The sequence below is a fragment of the Lampetra fluviatilis genome, chromosome 25 (assembly GCF_964198595.1).
Source record: "Lampetra fluviatilis chromosome 25, kcLamFluv1.1, whole genome shotgun sequence".
NCBI lineage: Eukaryota > Metazoa > Chordata > Hyperoartia > Petromyzontiformes > Petromyzontidae > Lampetra > Lampetra fluviatilis.
In genome coordinates, this window is record NC_136299.1 from 9,529,400 (window position 1) to 9,550,743 (window position 21,344).

Sequence of the window (21,344 nt, forward strand, 5' to 3'; positions counted from 1 at the left end):
ACAGAAGTACAATTACGATTTGATGCATTACTGCAATTTTAACAATCGATTTTAATGAATCTGTAGATGCCCAAGTATGCATATTACAGATTGAATATTATACCTTTTTATAACAAAAATAAACTCGTCACAAGTACCACTGGCTGCAGCATAAAATCCGTCGACTGCTCGTGTCTCATTCTATTCACCTCTGACCGCCGTCGGCAAATCGTCGTCTGCCAACCGCGATTGTCATATATCTTGCTGTGGGCAAGACAAAATGTTGTGATATTAACTATTACCCGAATCAAAACTGTTCTTACAGTGCAATACTTGCAAAAAGCGAATGAGCGAACCCAAAGTTATACGCGTAGTCAATTTGATCGCTGGCGTGACTAAGACCACACAATGCAGCAGCTTCGTGTTCAACAGAATGTGTACGGAATGTGAATGTAACGCAAATCAACCTATTTTTTTAAATTAAAGTATTTCATTTTAATTTCACATTCGTCTCGTGTACATCTTACAAGATCACCAAATACATTAACCGTTAATGATATATTTAACTTTGATTAAAACGAGCTTGGAGAGTGCAAAGAAAAACCAACATCGTTACACTTTGCGCAAAGCAGCTGCGACATCTGGCTCCTGCTAACAAAACGGTGACGATGTCGGGTCAAACGATTTAAACATGTCTACCAGGTTTTGTTGGCGCCCACCATCACCAAAGCCTCCCTCCAGTGACCCTGCAGTGGTTGTGGCGATGTTGGTGATGGTGCCCGTGGTTGTGGCGTTGGTGACGGTGCAAGTAGTAGGAGCAGCAGCAGTCTGTGCTGTACTGATTTGCAGCAGCAATCCGTGCTGCTGCTGCGGATGCTTTAATGCGGGCGCTTTAATCTGGCGCGGACGTTCGCCAAACACCCCGCTGTACTTGGTCTTCGTCAGCGCACCGAGCACCGGCTGAACGGGCAGGTTGTGGACGGCCCCGTGATGTGCCAAAGGACCACAAGATGAGATGCTGCGGTCCAACAAACTCTCAACGATGGAGGGCCTCTCCCGATCCGAAGTGGCGGAGGAGAACGCGTCCATCGACTCGGAAAATCCTGCCTCGTTCGCCATCTCGTTGCCGCCTGAAGGTTCCCAGTTCACGCGAGCGAAATCTGGCACGGACAGATCCGGATCGGGGCAGAAATGCTGGCTGGATCTCACCAAGCGGGGGTCCCACGTGACCGAGCTGTGCACCGGCTCGGGCGGGATGACCACAGGCTGTTCTTGGAGCACAGCCGGTGCTGCCGGCGACGGGAGATTTTCACAGGCGCCCGGCATTCCCGTCTGCAATGACGACGGCTGCTGTTGCTGTAAAGCGGTGAACCCTGAGGAAGCTTGTGGCCCGGTGGCGCCAGGAATTGCGCCGTCGCCACCGTGCGCCAGCGCCCTGCCGCCCTCGGTGCCCTTCGAAGCCGCAAGGCTGAAATAGAATTTTGGGCTGGAGGGGCGTGGAGAGTTTGTGTGAGTGTGACACAGCTTACTGTAAATGTAAATCGCGATTTAAAAGACTGAAAATCATGCTCAAAGCATCTCACATGCGCACTGCTGTCTCGTCAGCTGTATTCATGAAATTCATTTTAAGGTCTCTCAAAGTTTTTGTTCTTGAGTTTGTTGGGTAGAGAATTCCACGCGACAGGAGGTCCCCGCGCCTTCTGAAAAGCGCGGAGTCGCCACGCGTCTCTCGGCGGGGTTCGTGTAGCAACAACGACGAGATCACGAGGTGTTGTCATTTCCGATCATGGGCGACAGGCGTGCATAAATCCGACAAATAACGGGGTGTCATACCATCTCGGCACTTGTATACCGTCAGAGAGAGCTTATACTTTACACCGAGCACGTTGTCGCCGTGGTGCTCAATAGCTCTCCGACGTGTTTTCGGGTTCATGGCCAAATGTTTCGCCCCCCAAATGTTTGCGAGCTTCAAATCGCGGGGCGAAATGCCAAACAACACTGTGCCTAGCATCACGCGGCACAACCAAACGTTTGGGCAAAAGGTGGTGAGGTGGCTCAGAGGTTAAGAGTGCTGAGCTGGCACTGCCGAGATCCTGGGTGAGTACCTATGACTAAAACTGAGCTATCGATGATTGTAAACTGGGGCTGACCTGTCAGGAGCCTCTTCCTTCTCTTCTTTCTCCTTCTCTTTGGTCTCCTTAGGTCCATTCAGACACTGTTCATCACACATTCAAACAAAGACATAGGCATGCGATGAACACATTCCTGCGGAGGGAGCTGGTAGGAACGTTGGGTTGCTCGGTCAATGGCCAGGGTCAACGGCGGCGTGGTGTATTCCGCAAATATGCCTGGCTGAGGGCGGGCACAAGCCGGCGTGAGTAGGTTAAACGTTGAGTTTTATAAGGGCACCACGGGGTGACCAGTCTCTCCCCTCCCACCCCCCACCCAGCCCCACCCTCCCCACCCAGCCCCACCCCTCCCACCCCCCACCCAGCCCCACCCTCCCCACCCAGCCCCTCCCTCCCCACCCAGCCCCTCCCTGCACGACAGATGGACACAATAATCCCCTGTGGGCTGGTGTAACCAGGAGGTTCCTACCAGTATTAATGAACGATTAGCCCACAGCGAAATCGATAAATTGTCATGACTCGGGGTCACAGTCGATTCAATAATCAATGCAGTTTTACCGTCGCGAATATAGCGGACAGGGGTTGTTGGCAAGGGTCGTGGTGCAAGCAATGAAATGGGGCCCCTGTCCAATTTCTTACCCCCTCTTCATAACCCGGCACCTGGTTCCCTGGGCCCCTCTGGCCCGTGGGGGGTGCAGCTGCACCGCCTGCGCTCCCGATAAAAAATGCCGCTGGTGCCCACCTTCAGCAGGAGCTCCTTGGTCTCATCGGTGAGGGCCGCGTGCGAGAAGCGGCAGCGGTCCCCGGCGTAGCACGTCGTGCCCGTGTGGTAGAACTTGCAAGGGAAGTCGCGTTGGGCCTCCCGCCAAGTCAAGGAGCAGCCGCGGGTTCACGGTTCGTGGGGGACCGGTGGCATGGCCCAGCGGCGGCGCATCCCAGCGGTCGCGCGTCCGCCGCTTGTGTACAGAGTGTGGTTCGAGTTGAGCGGCCGCCCTGGTTAATACTGTGCACATCCGCTTCGGAGTGGCTAACGCCCACGGGTCACTTAATCGGTCGCCCCGTAGCGATTCGCCACGATTCGGGGTCGCAGTTCGTTTTTAAGAATCAATTCTTCTCAGTCTCGTTTTTATCATCTAATTTCCCCCCCCCCTCACGCCCGCCTCCTTTGTGAAGTTTTTGCTCCGTTAGCCCGAATGAAACGTTAACGTGTCATTTGCATACACCTCGATATGTCAGCACTTCCCTATCATGGTCGAGAGGTAGCGCATTCATCGCTTATTGCAGAGGTTCGTGGTTCAAACCCAACAGCCACCCCGGTTAACTTTTTGCATTCGTCTTGAATACGTCCTCTCTCCGCTTCACAGCGGAGGCTTATACAGAGAGCCTCTCACGTTCAGAGAGTAAGCCAAGTGCGTGAGCGTCACAGTCCAAATAAAAAAAACTACTTCCGAATTACTTAAGCGGGTAACACCACATCGAAGCATCGCGAGTGGTACGATTTCCTGCCTCTTACTGGAATGCCAGCGACTGCGACGCTTCAGCCACTGAGATCGCCACTGAGATCGCCACTGAGCGATAAGGATATTGTGCATGTAGAGGCAGCTGGAGCCTTTGGAGCAGAAGCTGTTGAGGTAGAACTTGCAGATCTCCCTCTTGTTGGCCGGTATGCCCTCGTGGCTGAACGTACACTCGTCGCCCTGCACACACCACACACAGCACCACCTCCTTCAATGGGGTCGCCACCGATGAGGTACGAAGAACCGGCACGTATGTGAGGAAGAATATCTCGCTATACTTGTAGATCAGAGAACCATGAATTGCATTTAATTACACTTCTCTCGGCTGTATATTATCTCGCGGCAACCCAACAGGACGTCCGCCGTGGAGATGGAGCCACCAGATCAGCTGACGCACAGAAAGCTGGATTCATTGTATCGCAAGACATGAGAGATGGCGACGGCTTGGGGAGGGGGCCTTCATTCAACAATGGATTGTACATATCTAATGAAGATGATGATGGCTTAAATAATGATGGGAATAATAGCCAAAGACGGATGTTTGACATACCTTGGTACATCGTCCTTCCAAGTAAAACTTGCAGGCGTATTTCGGTTTCGGTTTCGGAGGCAATGCTTTCTTGTTTTTGTTCTTTTTTTTCTGCTTCTTCTCGGCGGGATTATTTTGCAGGGGCCGATGGACCTTGTGGGGGAAGGGGAATGTGTACAAAAGAGCTATTAAATGTACATCCTTTACGCGAGGTGAGCTAAACGCCGACCCCCAAGCAGTGGTCACTATGCACGTGGCCTGTAATCCTGCACTGTGGAGGCAGCAGTGGATCGCCGCACAAATGACAAAATGTTGCGCGACGTCCAGAGGTCGCAACCGGGTACCCGATAACCCGTACCCTACCCGGCTGGGTACGGGTACCCATTTGCGACCCTGGTGCGGCCGGGTACGGGTACGGGTAGGCCGTTAGTCACTGGTGTGTAACCGTTTGTCACTCATTTCGGGTAGGGTACGGGTAGGGACCCTGGTGCGGCCGGGTACGGGTAAGGAATCAAAACCCGTTTGCGACCTCTGGCGACGTCCCTTCCCAGTGGGCATCGAGATGCAATACCCTGGCTTGCCAGTAGAATGCAGTCCAGCAAAGTGTGGAGTGATATCATCTGTCCTTTATGTATCGGATAAGACTGCTGCTCCCTCGCATGCATGGGTTTTCTCTCGCTGCTCCGGTTTGCTCCCACACGTATCTTGTGCACACTCACCAATTGGCTGAAAACATCTCAATATGTAGAGAACTGCAGAGCAATTAGCGTCGGCTCACTGCCTGGAAACCTTCCGGCTCGTGCCTGGTCCTTCAGCGATGTGTGCAAGGGAGGGCGGCCGCGCAAAGATCTTACGTGTTGCGGATCTGCCGCCCCGCGACGGACGAAGGTCCCGCCGCCACGGACCCCACCGCGCCCGCGAGCCACGACCCTTCCTCTCGCCGCGAACGCCCCGCGTGGCGCCGTCGCGACGGCAAACGCTCGACACCTTCCCAACGCCTCTGCGTCAAAGGAACCGCGGACAAATTCACGACAACGCTCTCCCAGTTAAATTTCGATTTAAAGCTTTCGTGACTGCAGGGATTCATCTTCTTGGTTCTTTCGGTAAAGTCACGTAGAGGGGAAATAATAAAACAATAAAAATAAAACATAAAATACAATTCTCACGACGTTTCGGCCACAACGCAAGCAGCCGTCCTCACCTGAGGACGGCTCCTCACCTGAGGACGGCTGCTTGCGTTGTGGCCGAAACGTCGTGAGAATTATTTTATTATGTTTTATTTTTCTTATTTAATTATTTCCATTCTACGTGACTTTACCGAAAGAACCAAGAAGATGCTCTCCCAGTTAGTTTCACGCGGCTCCTTTATAAAATAAGACGTCGTCGTTGTCAGTCAAAGTGCGTGCAAATCGGAAGAGGACTCCCAACACGCTGGTCCCTGTGACGTTGATGGTGGATCCCAATGGACACTTTCTCTAACTGGACGGATGTCATTTACTAAAAAATTAGTTGCTTGTAACGATTACCATGACATTGCCCTCTTGCAGGGTACCTTATATTTTCTAGCGGGTCACGTAATAAAACTAGCATGTGCTGGCGGACCACATGACCTTATGTCATGTGATGTCTTTACATAAGTGTCATCTGTACGGACGTTATGATACATGGCATCATCTTGTCATAACACCAGTACGTGACCACTAACCTATTCCCTCATTTCTCCAAGTGTTTCATCTCACTCTTATTTATCTCTCAGCTCACTCGTCTCTCTCTTCTCTAAAAGCTGTCCCCATCTCTATCTCTTTTTTATCTCTCATTAATCTCAACAACCTGCATCTCATTACGACTCAGTGAGCCAAATCTCTGAACGGGCCACTCAAAGAGCCTTCGCTGGCCATATCTGGCCCGCAGGCAGCCATCTGAAGGGCCCTGCCCTCTCGTATCATGGCCTTAAGGGGCAGAAGCTGTCCAGGTTTGGGCACGTGCATCTCACCTGTTGCTACTGCTTGTGCTGCCGCAAATTTCGCTGCCTGGTATCGAGACAGCTCTTGCATGAAGTCGTCATCATCACCACCACCGCCGCCGCCGCCATCATAATCGTTATCGTTGTCCATGTCGCTGTTGTTTCCATCTGCGTGTTTGCCTCTTTCTTCTCCTCCACCATCGAAGAGTCTGTGGGATTTTCCTTCATAGATGTCGCCCACCATGACAGTGAGAGGGAGCTCAAACACCCCGAAACCGCTCGAGGCATGCGGCACGCAGACTTGAGCCTCCTCCTCCTTCCGCTGATCCTTAACACAGTTCACTTTTCCCTTAAGAGCATGGAGACAGGAAGGAGAAGACATGATCTGAGAACATAGGAAAGTTAGAGACATCATATTTACGATTAAGAAAAGTCAGCGGGCTTGGCAAGAAGGGATGATAGCCAGTGGTCGAAAATAATGATGGAATGGCAGTCAAAGGAGAGCACAAACCGATGTATTTGTGTAATCACCCAGGACTCTCCTGGAAACTAGACTTTTGACTAATTGTGCATATCCTATGCATAACAATTATGCTGATAATAATAAAGGTAATGATGTGTATTTGTTTTTATCACTGGTGAGTGAAGCCCAGATTCGAACCCAGGTTATGAGCAGTGATTCGATCTCCGAGCCAGCTGCAGAAAGAGATTTCTTCAATCTCTATAAACGCAGCGGATTTTCTGCGTGCGCTGCGGTCACGCGCCTAAGCAAAATCACCTGTGAGCCGAGATTGAGAGGTGAGGAATCTGTCTCAATCAACTCCACCTCTCCCTCCTCCTTCTCCCCCCCGTCTGGAATCGACATCCGATTCACTGGCAGCTCGCCTTTCTGCAACAGCGTCGCAAACATCACAACCTAAGTTTTTGTCGCATTTTAGGAAATTCCATAAAATTTAAATGGACAGCTCACTATATTATGCTGCTTATATCCGTAACAAATACAGTATAATAGCAACTGCAAGTACGATGAAATAATTTTTGGAAGATTCGAGGGGCAAACCGTACACACCTCCTGACGGTCTGTCGGGTCAACGCCGTTACTGGCGAGAGTGAGCAGCCGCCCAATAGCTCCTCGACCTTTCCCCTCTCCATTCGCTCCTCGGGGAAGAGTGCACACCGGCTCGGTGCGCCGCGTCATCCCTGCATCAAAGGGGAAGCTCTGTCGGTCATTGTCCAACCAGACGGCAAACTACAACCTCAAGAAACAACATGGCTGATATCAGTGGCGAGTGAGACCGAAAGCGGTGCTGGGCATCACCTTTGTCTGCCTGTGTGATGGCACAAGTCAGCATCGCTGCTGCTGCGAGTTTCGCCTCCCGGTTGCGATCCAGCCCTCCCAGGAACTCATCCTGCACACCACCCTCGTCATTATTCTCCTCCTCGTGCCTGTCTGCCAGCTGGCGCGGCTCTTCCGTGGCCACGTCGCCCACCATGTGAGTGAGAGGGACCTCGAACACCCCGAAGCCACTCGCAGAGACGAGGTCGAAAGGCTGGGCCAAGCGCGCGTCCGTCCGTGGGCTCGTGGAAACGTTTGACTCGACCTGGAGCAGAATTACAATTACTTTTTGTAAGCATCAAGGATAAAAAGAGCAAAAGCAAATCCCTGCAGATATTGATATCGTAATGAAAATGACTAGAATCCACCTATCAACAAAGACCGAATTTCCAACAGGTAATGGTGATATCAGTGTTTTTGTATGGATGTCAAGCACGGACTCTGTTGGCTGAAAGCGAGAAAAGAAGACAGGCTTTTGGAATTAAACACTTTTGAAATGACTGCAAACCCCGTGGATGGCGCACATGACACGAAAATGTACGGACCACAATTCCCACCCCATTGGCACAAAAAAAGAACAAATCTAGACAAAAAAATGATATGATTAGAGGGGAAATAAGAGGAATTTGGTGGGGAAAAAATATTTGCGTTTTTGTGCAGTCATTGGTGGCCAGGCAAAGATCATACACGTGGTACACCCAGAAGTCAACAAACCTGAGTGATCTAACCTATACCAACCACCCAACCCAGTTTGTAGAGCATCCAGAGATGCGATTACGTTCATATTCTAAATAAATATAAATTGTTGTTGTGGCTGAAGTGATGAGACGTCACCCTCTCTTCGCTGACCGGCCGCTGCTGCTGTACCGTTCGCTGTTGCTTGGCGTGCGCCACCACAGCAGCCGCAGCCGCCGCCTCCTTCATTCTCTTTCGCTTCCCCGTGCCGCTCCTTGCGGTGGCGAGGTCAGCGTGGAGTCTCTGGAGTGCGCCCTCCCCTTCATCCACCTCCTCCGTTGAACGACCGACATCGCTAATCACCGTGAGCGCTCCACTGACAGACACAACCAGGATGGCAGGCAGCGGAGGCGGTTACAACAATCGCGTCAGTCAGTGTCTTCTATTGTGGTCATCTAGAACAGACCACACAACAAATGATCCTTATGGCGGTACCTCGGGGTACCACATAATACAAAATGGGCCGAGGCAATTAAATATTTTATTTCTGGGACACTTTCTTTTCCAGAGGTATACTTAACTCCGCGACTGGGGTAACCAATCAATCCGAAACCAGTGCCACTCCGCTATGTCGAAACGCCAAACATCAGCATAAAAAAATCCGTTGTCGAAAAATGCAACTTTGAATAGTGCATCGTGTACAGCTCGTCGAGATGAGTCGATTGCCGCATCGCCGACCATCAACAGACTAAAAGTGACTGCATCACGGATATTGTGCGTGAGCCGGGGTATTATGGTACCCCGGGGTACCGCCATAAGGTTCAAATAACGACGCAATGTCCCATTCCACAAATACAACGGAGAGAACACAGCGATACACGCCGCTACTCCTGATGCAGAAATCTGGCTTGACCACCTGAATGTGAAATTGTCGCTCTGCGTGTACATCAGCAGCCACACGAAAGAACAAGATCGGCATTGTACGCGTGCGTACTCCTTAACAGAGGTGTTTCTAATCTAGTCCCTCCTCGTTCTTCCTTATCTCCTCTGGCCTTCCCCCGCGTCACCGCTTGTACCTCTCATTGTCATTTTTTGTCCCTTTAGATTCGTCAGCGTCTACCCCGAGCTATTACTCGTATCACCTCGTTCCTCCTAGCCCCCCCCCCATCACCGATCCTCATCTCTTCTCGACTCATCTGGTCGCTTCCCATCTGACCTTCACCTCTCCACGACCCTCTTTCTCCTTGTACTGCCCTGTTGTTCACCCACTGCTAGACAAGGGGCCCGCCGACGCCGTGGGGGTTTCGATTTAAAGCTTTCGTGACTGCAGGGATTCATCTTCTTGGTTCTTTCGGTAGAGTCACGTAGAAGGGAAGTAATAAAATAATAAAAATAAAACATAATAAAATAATATAATAATATTTTATTATGTTTTATTAATAAAATAAAATAATAATATTTTATTATCTTTTTTTTATTTTATTACTTCCCTTCTACGTGACTTTACCGAAAGAACCAAGAAGATGAGCCGTGGGGGTTAATCGGACGACCACGCTGCTCAATCTTAATTTGGAGCTTTCGTGACTGCTGGTCAATGTTGCTTCACTGCCCTCTGCTGACCACAACGTTGACCCCCCATTCTCTCCCCCCCCCCCCCACATTTACCCGGCCACAGACGCCGGGCTGAGCGAGGGGGGGTCGCTGCCGCTGTTGAGGGGTGCAGGCGGGGATGCGAAGAGGCTCTCCAGGGACATGGGGCAGCGGGAACCTGGGTCGAGAGAGGAGGTGGGGAGGGGGGTAAACGGACACAGCACAAGAGTGAAGAGATGCAAGACGATGGAGAATGAACGAATGTGTGTGCTGGACTTCTTTCGCACCGTACGTCGCCAACCGTGCTCATCGGAGGCGCGATCAGCGCGGTTGTTGCGGGTGTTCGTATGCGTTGAGTGCAGCTCCGAAAATTAGGCAAAGCTGAGCGAAATTTTGTAAGTGATCGTATTAATAATGACGCACGGACAAGTCTGTTATGTCATGTCACTGCGGGATGAGGGAGTCGTCCCCTAATTCTAGATTTGAAGCTTTCGTGACTGCAAGGATTCATACTCTTAAGTTTTTTCGGTAAAGTCACGTAGGTAAAAAATAAGTAATTAAAGTAATAGAAATAAAAAAAAGTATTTATTTTTGTTATTTATTAATAATTATTATTTATTAATAAATAAAAATATCAGAAATATTCTTATTTAATTTTTACCTGCGTGACTTTACCGAAAAAACCTAAGAGTATATTTGACCATACTTCACCACGATGGGCAGCGTTTTAACCCACGCCGCCCGCCACGTGTCCGCCAAGCAGCCCATTCAACGCCCACGTTGTGCATCACCATCGCCCCCACGACACAGCCAACTTTACCTGGGCTCCTTTATAATTAACCCACTTTCAAGCCGCCTAAATCGATCGCCTGCAAGATTTCGCATCACGATTGTTGGTCAGTGCCGCACGTTTGCAAGTGTTGTTGTAAACATCGACGTTCATCCTACAACGTCCCATCACAAGGGAGACACACAGACGAATAGACACACATTTATGTTACTCAACAAAAGCGGTTTTATGTATTAATTTTGATCGTTTGTGTCAATGATGTTACTTCTGCTGTTTGTAATCTTGCATGCTGATGCTGCTTGCTCGATATGTGGATGCACACATACCTGTTAACCCCTTATCAGCACTGCCTAGCTTATTACAGACCAATTCACACCTTATTGGTCACCACGTGCCCTTAGAAATATCAACGTTCATCTTACAAAGTCCCATCACAAGGGAGAAACCACAAACAAATAGACAAAAACATGTTTGTGCTGGCATTGAAACGGCTGTACGCCGTATGGACCTGAAAACTAAATTTCCCCGTACAATAACACGGGGTAAACCGTACGTCTTGACCGCATGTTTGCGAGTGTTGTCATTTATTTACCAACGCTGAACGTAATTCACGGTGACGACTCACACCACCACCACCACCAGCAGCCGACGCCGCCCTCAAGCACGTGGTTAGTGACCCCACGTGCGAACCACGTGCGCGCGAGATTGACCCCAGGAAGCGGAAATGCATTTGGAGATAAACACACACACGCTAGATTTGAAGCTTTCGTGACTGCAAGGATTCATATTGTTAAATTTTTTCGGTAAAGTCACGTAGGTAAAAAATAATTATAATAATAAAGTTAAATAATAATAAATGAAAATAACTAAATTAAATATATGTAACAACAACAAATATGGATGTAAAGAGCGTGTGTGTGTACTCTAAGGTTTTTTCGGTAAAGTCACGTAGGTAAAATAACAATAAAATAAAATAATAATAAATTAAAATAACTAAATTAAATCAAATGTCGCTATTTTCATTTATTATTATTTTATTTTATTATTATTTTACCTACGTCACTTTACCGAAAAATCCTAAGAGGACACACACACGCTCTTTACATCCACATTTGTTGTTGTTACATCTATTTCACTGCGGCAACACTGTACTCGTATCTTCGTTAAAATTAATTACTTCTGTAAAATAAAACATGTTGTTACATTTGTGCACGCAACGTCACTTCCGGGGTCAGTCAGTGCGCGGTGACGCACGTGTTTGACAGCATCTGAACGATTGTACTCTCGTTAACGCGGCCTTGTTGTTAATATCGTTACCGTTCATAATTATTTACATTGTTATTGTAAGTGTTGCCAATCGAAACATGGAGTTTGGCGAAGCAGTCAGCGAAGGACCCGGCTTCGTCGGAATTAAGTTTTGTCAGGAGTGGTGAGTATGTTTATGTGGTGCTGTGAAGAGCCATTGCTTTCAACGTCGCCTACTGTGTGGTTTCCTTTGTATCGGCCACCAACACAGCTATTGACGAATGTGTTGAGTTGATTTTCTTTGGCGAAGACGCGGTGGTCGGTTAATTTCACTTTCCGGGGCGCTTAAAACAAATACTGTACCGCTTTGTGGGAACCCAACAATGTTGGTGGTGCTGTGGATATACTCCACTCCGTCATATTAACGTGGAATTTCCATCGTTGAGTGGTTGTTAACAGGAGATTAGCACTGCACAAATTCTTTGTTGCATGAAGGACAATATCCAATTGAGCGTGACCAGGCGATGTCTCCTTTATTCATGCCTGGCGAGGGTTTATTGGAGACTAGTTTCATAAGCAACAGGTAAAAAACGCATCGCTGAATAAATGTTTGAGAAGCTATAACGGAACACTTTCTAGAACATTCTACGGATACAATCAGCAGTATACATTCTAGTAGACTGAGTAACCGTTCCTATCGGTAGTAGCAATTCTAACTAATGTATTATTATTTAATTCGGTACAAGGAAGTTGGTAATGTGTTTCCGTGCCCTGTCAACATCACATTTATACTACAACAATCGTCATTATCTATCCACAGCTCTATGAAAGCCTATAAGCCATTTACCATCTCACGATCCCATACCTGTCAACCCCTTATCATTTCCCAGCTTATTACAGACCAATTCAGACCTTATTGGCCACCCCGTGCCGATTATAAATCTCAAGGTTCATCATACAAAGATCCATCTACAAGGGAGAAAAATACACAAATTATGGGGGGGGTTTTGCCCGTACTGAAACGGCTGTGCCCAGTATGGACCTCAAAATTCAATTTCCCCGTACAATAACACGGGGGAAACCGTATGGTTTGACAGCGATGTATCAACATCAGATTCCTGTAATACAATCATCGTCATGATATATCCACTGCTCTATGAAGGCGTTTACCATCTCTCGCGGTCGTCATCTGCCACATTTTACTTGGCCAAACCAGTCAATCCATGCGGTTTACCCCCTATTCTTGTACAGGCACATTGACTTTTCAGGTCCATACGGCGTACAGCCGTTTCAATACGGGCACATTTTTTAAAATGTTGTTTGTGTTTCTCCCTTGTGATGGGACTTTATAGGATGAACTTTTGAGATGTATAAGGGCACGGAGTGACAGCTGAGTTGGTATGGCAATAATGTAGGCACTGATCAGGGGTTGACAGGTATGGACATGTCCACTGACGTGCGATGGAGCAAATGGAATGAACGCTTATGAATTGTGGCGTATTGCAACAACCACTGAAGCAAATAGGTTGTCATTGTTGGTGAGGCCTTCATCCAACAGTGGGTTGATCATGGCTGTTAACAACTCTTCACAAGGAATTGACCAAACGTGCCAATGTAGGAACCCTCGTAAATAAAGTCTTAAGACTCACTGATGCATTATTGGATAGGTTTTAGGGTTTGGTTAAACGCTGGTTCAAATAACAAACTCATTAAGCTCAACCGTGGAGCGTGATGTGTTTAATCACATTAACAGAACTCCATTCTGGCTCCACACAAGTAAAAGCAGTATTTATTTTGGTCCATACGCCTATCAGTTTTCGTGCTTTTTACAATAACATTTCAACCCACCAGCATTTATTTAGCAAGCCTGCCTGCTTATGAGACCCAAAATGTTGAAACCGGTTTAGAAAGCCAATGGGCAGGTTTACTTACATAGTATTTGCTCACATGTTGTTTAAACAACAAAGCATGTTCTCTTCCTGTAATACTCTGCAATTAACCATGCCAACTCATGCAGGAGAGGTGTTTACAGGTGCCGCAGTAATAACATGGGAACAACGTGTCTTATTCCGTTTCAGCAACAACATGCTTTACCCGAAGGAGGATAAGGAGAACAGGATTCTCCTCTACTCTGTAAGTGAGATATTGCTTCTAGATTTGAAGCTTTCGTGACTGCAAGGATTCATATTCTTAGGTTTTTTCGGTAAAGTCACGTAGGTAAAAAATTTAAATTAATAAAAGTAAAATCAAATAGAAATCACGACGTTTCGGAGGCAACACAAGCTTCCGTCTTCAGGTGGAATGGTGGAACCGTTCCACCTGAAGACGGAACTATTCCACCTGAAGACGGAAGCTCGTGTTGCCTCCGAAACGTCGTAATTTTTATTTTATTTTACTTTTATTAATTTTAATTTTTTACCTATGTGACTTTACCGAAAAAACCTAAGAATTAGATATTGCTCTGCAAGTGCTGCTTATTTTAAGACTGAAACAAACGCATTTCTCCTGGTATCAAACAAAGTAAAGCCACTAAGCGTTCTGGTTTTGGGCTGGGACAGTCCCAAGTGGTTTCACAGAGGCTCTCCTGGAGCCCGAAAGCACTTGGTCATGGTTTAAAAAAAATGCTTGCAATCATGTTCGACTCACGACTTAGGCAAACAAATGGGCCTATCTTTGTGGGTGGGGGCCAGAGGTCGCAACTGTGTACCCGATACCCGTACCCTACCCGATACCCGGCTACCCGTACCCGGCCGGGTACGGGTAGCCGTTTGCGACCCTGGTGCGGCCGGGTACGCGTACGGGTAGGCCGTGAGTCACTGGTGAGTAACCGTTTGTCACTCATTTCGGGTAGGGTACGGGTAGGGAACCCATGTGCGACCCTGGTGCGGCCGGGTACGGGTAAGGAATCAAAACCCGTTTGCGACCTCTGGTGGTGGCCTATGAGCAGCAGTCGGCAGGGCCAAGCTCAGAAAAGAAAGGCGAGGCCACTGCTGGAACGGGCGAGTGGTTGAGTGGCCTCAATAAAAGTGGGCAGGGCTGAATCGGAGGAGGGGGCTGCCAGCTCACCACGTGTCCACCTGCCCCCCAGCCCACACATTTGGTAGCTTTATAGCAAAACACTGAATCTGTCAGAAAGATTTTTACCTGGACTGTTTGACGCTTTCAAAATCCCAACCACAGGTTATATTGTTAGGTTTAGGGCATGCGGTTAATAGAATAATGTCGTAGAATTGTGCTTTGATATTGTTGCCACTAAATGCTACAGACATTTTCAGGTAATATCTCATTTTGTAAGCAGTGGTAATACATTCAGGACTGCTGTCAATTGAGAAAGTAATTATGTGGCCCTTTGTCATTCTATTGCTGGATGAAGATCTCCTCCCGTTGTGTTGGTCATGGGGATTATTTAACTTGCTTCACACGAATTAGTAAATATACGGATTAGCGATGGGTGGCTCAAGACTTGTTCACATATCACTAATCACTGATGTTAGCCCTGGCAGTTAATCAAACTGAAATATATATTTTTGGTTATCAGCTTTTTCCAGGACACCCTCTCAATTCACATCAGCGGTTTGACAAAAGAAGTGACGCCACTGATTACAGTTGTTCAGCTGGCACGATGTTTGTGTTTGTTAGCGGTGTGGTTGTGAGTGGAGGTCTCTTTATGTTTGTGCTCAGTGCAGGAACTGTGACTACCAGCAGGAAGCCGACAACAGCTGCATCTACGTCAACAAGATCACCCACGAAGTCGAGTGAGTCTGTCCTCCTGTCTGCAACATGGGGTCAGGATAACTTGGAAAGATGATCCAACATAGAGGTGGCCTAGAGGCCAGTCCTCAGCCTCAAGGACAATCTCTCCTTGGCGTGTGACCAGAGGCGCCCTCAGTCAGAGAACTTGTAATGCGTAATTCTTCGTCGTGGTAATTTTTATAAAGTTTCTAAATTGTGAATGATTGCTAATTTTTATTGTAAGTCAAATGTTGGGCCAAAATTAAATGCCGAGCTTTCAGTTTTGACTGACCTTGACACTTGAACTTGGTCTAAAAGGCTCTCTTCCTGAGCCTTGCGTGTCCCAACCTTGAATCCAAGAATGTCACAATCTCACACCATCCCGAACTGTCTTACACCATCTATGATAGGTTACATCAAAGAGCGCTTGAGACTTGTGTCGATGTTTTTTGTCTTCGATGCCCTCCGCCCCTCTCTCGTTTGCCAGCGAGCTGACTCAGATCATTGCCGACGTGGCCCAGGATCCTACACTGCCCCGTACAGAAGACCACCCATGTCCAAAGTGAGCAGCACACAATACACTGTGTAACAAAATGTTTTTTTTCCTGGGTAGTAAGTGTTATTTCCTAATTGCTTATGCCTCAAAAGTACATAAAATGGCTATTATTACCCACAAACTTTGCTTTTGTGACCAGGACAGTGATATTTTGAAATGTATCTATTTTCAGTGAGAAAACGTGTGCACTTGTGTCATTCCTTCACATAAAGTCCTGGTCACAAAATCCAAGTTTGTGGGGAATAATAGCCATTTTTTATACTTGTGAGGCATAAACAATTAGAAAATAACACTTACTACCCAGGAACAAAAATCGTGTTCCATAGTGTTACTCATCCACTGAGTTCTATTGAGAAGTAGGATAAATAACTTGAACGCTTTGTGGATTGTGAGAGTTATTTGACCATACTTGACGCTGGCCGGCTCTGGCTGCCTAAGTGGGGAACGATTCTGCTATCACTCGCCACTGGTGTGTTAGCCGTGGCCAGGAATGTAACTCGAGCAGTTCAGAGTACCACTGCGTTATCAGTGCACCCCACCCCTCAGCTTATTCGCGTGAAAATAAGTTTAGTAACTTCCTGGATTTGTTTCACTTTCAAAGTCACTACTGGTGACACATACTGTGATGAGGGCATTATCTTTAGAGCAGAGTCTTGATTATAACCATGATTGGATGGGTGGCATCCTAATTGTGTTTATTTGACAACATATGAAGTCAGTATTTATGTTTATCCACAAAAAATAGGTGACTAGAATGACGTGAAATAAAAACAAAATTGGAATTGGCATTGACTTTGTTAACTGTCGTTGACGTTGTACCTGGAGACGCTGTTTGTTTAATTCTGCCCCCACAGATGTGGCCACAAAGAAGCCGTGTTTTTCCAGTCGCACAGCGCAAGGGCGGAGGTGAGCCAATACTTGTATTTATCCACAAGGTTACGCATTGCTGTGCCCAAAAACATTATCATCAGCCAAAGTCAATCCACTGCTGGATGAGGGCCTCAGTAAGCCACCATTTCTCGTGACTCAGAACATACTTGTATGTCTGTCCATATGAGGACAAAACTCATAAACCGATCACAACGACGTTAACCGCACAACTTACCAATACTAAAGGACAAATCTGTTAAGTTGTTTATTTGAATGGCAAAAAATTACGAGTAAAATTGCATTGCATGAAGAAAAGTTATGTTCTAAATACCAGCATGATTAGCATGCATCAGAATGTACACGCTTGCCTATAACCAATGTGCACCTCACGTGTTAATATTTCCTGTGCGCACACATTTCCTCCCGAGGTCAAATTTCCTCACAAACAGGAGGCTCCCTGAATGGATTTGTTAGCCAGTTTGTTAAAACGTGTACAGGAAGCATGATTATCTGGGGTGATTGGTGGGGGAGGGATGGCCCAGATAGAATGAAAACACAGGTAATACAAAACGTATGTAAATTCGACTATACAAACGTGTTGTTTACCCTTGTTGAATGGGAGTCAAGACATACAATTGTGTAGTTTTTTTATTTCTTTAAAGAGCAGCCGATAATAGAATCGGCGTGTAAAAGGTACCAATGAGCATGCAATCCAAAATTTAAAAAAAATATTGTTTTGCAAGCATGATTTAATCTGCATCCCGAATAATCTGACTCCTGATAATTGAGATGTAAACTCTTAAATGTGTTTTTGGGTTTAACCTCTTTGTACAGTCATAAAGCACAGCGAAGAGCTGTACAACGGATGAGTTAACTAATTCATTTCAGAGGAAAATAAGTCCCAAGTTGTTTGTTTTACCTCCAGCCTCACTCAAACGCATACCTTATCTGCACACCCAAATACTGCAATCCCATACCGCGTGCTTACTTAGGCTATTAAAAGCGAGCTGCAGAGGGCATGTTTATGGTTATATAAATAGAGGGAGTCTCACCAAACTTGTTTTCATTTGTCTAAATCGCGTTAATATTTTAGCTTACAATGCAGTGTTTTTTCATCTTTAAAAAAAAAACATGTAACCCAGCGATTTTGCAGTGCAATGTTCCGTTAACGTTTGAGTGCCTGTTTAGCAACACTTGGGTGGATGGAACATCTAGCAAATTGGACCTTGAGGCGACAGCCTGTGGCGTAATGTCCTATGTAACAGCAGTTGCCATGGTGTAAAGTGTGCCACAATAGCATTTAGGCATATGAAACGTGAGACATGTTTCCATCTCTGCCATAGGGCACAACCAGCGCTCCAGAAAAGGATGCGTACTGAATTACGCACGGCATTTCAGTTTAACGCGTAACTATTCACCGAGCGATGTTTCTGCACAGAAAAAAACCCAAAGTAAGCACAGTGTAATAGTAGTAGTCATTATTAGTACTCTTGTTTCCAGCCTGCATGCACGTTTCTGCCTAATGCCTCACCATTTACAGAACGTCTTGTAATTGGTTTGTCTTTGTTGCCTTTCGACATGTGCCATCTATGATCTCTTGTCGCTCAGGACGCCATGAGGCTGTACTACGTGTGCACTGCACCACACTGCGGACACCGCTGGACCGAGTAACGAGAGCGAGCTTGCTGTCGGGCTGTTCGCCAGATGGCCGAGATGCCCGGGCCTCTGGCCTTTGCCACGAATGCAGAAAAACCTAGCATCTTAAACACGAATGTTGTCCGTGATGTACATTATCTGTAGTCTTGTGTTACTAAAATAAATGTTTTTAAGTAACTTTCTGTGTGTGTTCATACTAATGATATTTGTATTATTGGTATCGGGATATTTCTTCAATTTTTGTGCTCGCTGTTTTGTTCCAACGTCACTGTGAGCATCGTGTTCTGAGACGAAGGGACATCCATTCGGAACTCTCACAGAGCAGTGTGACCCCCACCATTTCGACATGTTGGAGCATGACCCGTGGAAGGAGATGTGAAGGAACTACGACCTAGATCTCTTCATGTGCTCCATTTTAGCCACACCAGAAGCCCACATTCCCACATGCTGCAATATGGTGAAATGTTCGTGTGTGTATATTTAATTATCTTGGATATTAACCAAGTGAAAAACGAATGTGTCATTCAAAAGAAATGTGTGCAGTTACTGGTGACCAGGCTGAAACCAACAACTTACTACAATTAGTGTCTGATGTCTGACCCACCTGGCTATCTCATTGTCATTTTTGAATTTTAATGAAAGTGTACTTTGTAAATCAGTAATTTCTCCGTCATTTCTGGTCTTGGCATCATTCTTGTTTCATAGTGGGAAAGAAAAGTCATTACACCTTTAGAATTTGTTAACAAAATCCACTAATCCTGAAATAACAGTAAACCCACGTTTCAAAGTGAAGCCTTATCTCTGATACGATATTTACATTGTTATGTTCCATCACCTGCTGAAAGAGAGTCCGCGTGCCTTTTGTTTAGAGGGTTATTTCTAAAAGTGTCATAAGGTGTGTGTCTGTATCGTTCCTATGCCCTGGGCGCAGTGACGTCAATCCTTTATTTGTTTATTTGTGTGTTGCTGTGGGATTGCCAAGTTTACTCTGCAGTATTTATATTCTCTATAGCTCCTAGGCGGGGAGTGCTTTCCTGTGACTCGTGCAAGCATTGCATCAAGCTCTCGTTTCTCCACCTTGCGTCAGATTCTCACCCGAATCATGTGACGGTGTAAATAAAATACATTTAATTTATTTTATACCCACGTGACTTTACCGAAAGAACCAAAGAGTATGGATCTCTGTAGTAACGAAAACTTCAAATCTAGATTGATAAACGATGTGGATAATTTTAACCCTGTGGCTGTCCTTCGGAGCTAAATTGGGGTGCTTACATTTCGACTGGCACGTGACATATACATTTATAATTATTATTATAATATTGTATTGTGCAAGCTATGTACCGCACTCTTTCAACTTTACTTTTAAAATATACGTTCCAAAATTACCGTTTAGCATAGCCTCGGGAAATATGATGCGCAGTTTATTCTATGAGCCAATTCTTGGTCAAAACGTTACAAAATAAACTCTGCCGTGGCATTAAGTCCAGTAAGAAAACACCATGGGGTATTCGAGCAGCAAGAGATGATTCGGATGCAACACTTTTATTTAGACAGCTGAGAGAGATGTTGATACAAGAGTGGACACTAATTATCTCAATTGTCAACACCAAATATTCCGATAAGTTTACTCCAATGGCCAATATATTACATTAGCTGTTAGTTGATATTACTGGCGAAACGTCGAACTCAGTTTGTAGATGTTGTGGCTTGGCTCTCCAATACACCGGTGTGCTGTACTAGTACACTACACTATACACCAGAGGTGGGACAAAGTCATTGTTATGCAAGTCCAAGTCGAGTCGCAAGTCATCAAATTCATGACTCGAGTCTGACTCGAGTCCAAGTCACATGACTCGAGTCCACACCTCTGCTATACACTACTCCACACTTTACACTACTACGCACTAGTGCTGTACTAGTATACTACACTACACACTACTATACACTAGTGCTGTACTAGTACACTACACTATACACTACTATACACTAGTGCTGTACTAGTACACTACACTATACACTACACTATACACTAGTGCTGTACTAGTACACTACACTATACACTACACTATACACTAGTGCTGTACTAGTACACTACACTATACACTACACTATACACTAGTGCTGTACTAGTACACTACACTACACACTACTATACACTAGTGCTGTACTAGTATACTACACTATACACTACACACTACTATACACTAGTGCTGTACTAGTGACGAATTGTCACGTTCTGTTTACGTGACAACCTTTACTAGTTGGCTGTGTCGGGTGGTGGCGGGTTTTAACGACACGTATATATTTACGCGATCTAACCCCCCCCCCCCCCCCCCCTATTAAGCGTTACAATTGGTGTTTGAACATCTTATAGCAGCAACCTCCAGTTTTACTACTGCCAGAAAAGATAAACACCTATTATTATGGTTTAACACGTAGGCTTTCGCGACCAATATTATCCAAAATATAGGTGGGGGGGGGGTTAGATCGCGTAAATATTTTCAAATTATTTTTTATTTTATAAACTTAAACATTTTCCCCTCACAAAGTACTGCTGATGGACACCAGGGGACCCGCGATATAAACACTGGGGGGGGGCGGGGTGGGGGCACTGGGAGGGCGGGGGGGGCGGGGGGGGCAATGGGGGGCGGGGGGGCAATGGGGGGGCGGGGGGGGCAATGGGGGGGCGGGGGGTGGCTGGCGCGGGGGGGCACTGGGGGGGGGGGGCACTGGGCGGGGGCTGGAGGGGCGGGGCTGCTGTCACCACCACCACT

At 46.6% G+C, this 21,344-nt stretch overlaps 2 protein-coding genes across 3 annotated transcripts; one reads left to right on the forward strand and one right to left on the reverse strand.

Moving 5' to 3' along the window:
- Positions 1–495: 495 nt before the first annotated feature.
- Positions 496–11,201, reverse strand: ZC3H8 (zinc finger CCCH-type containing 8). 2 transcript variants are annotated; one of them, XM_078868219.1, is made up of 13 exons: positions 11,101–11,201; positions 9,794–9,896; positions 8,321–8,504; positions 7,436–7,718; positions 7,187–7,317; positions 6,896–7,006; positions 6,148–6,466; positions 5,009–5,154; positions 4,176–4,307; positions 3,694–3,805; positions 2,851–2,960; positions 2,130–2,194; positions 496–1,465 (listed from the first exon to the last, which is right to left on the reverse strand). In XM_078868219.1, the coding sequence occupies exons 2-13, from the start codon at positions 9,880–9,882 to the stop codon at positions 631–633; spliced, it is 2,517 nt and encodes an 838-aa protein (XP_078724345.1). In that variant the 5' UTR covers positions 9,883–9,896; positions 11,101–11,201; the 3' UTR covers positions 496–630. The 2 variants fall into 2 exon arrangements, with proteins under 2 accessions (XP_078724345.1, XP_078724346.1); XM_078868220.1 differs by lacking the exon at positions 6,896–7,006 and having other exon boundaries at positions 497–1,465.
- Positions 11,202–11,728: 527 nt separating this feature from the next.
- POLR2I (RNA polymerase II subunit I) lies at positions 11,729–18,753 on the forward strand. Its single transcript, XM_078868217.1, has 6 exons — positions 11,729–11,937; positions 13,832–13,886; positions 15,435–15,508; positions 15,973–16,047; positions 16,896–16,947; positions 18,520–18,753. The coding sequence occupies exons 1-6, from the start codon at positions 11,873–11,875 to the stop codon at positions 18,580–18,582; spliced, it is 384 nt and encodes a 127-aa protein (XP_078724343.1). The 5' UTR covers positions 11,729–11,872; the 3' UTR covers positions 18,583–18,753.
- Positions 18,754–21,344: the final 2,591 nt, after the last annotated feature.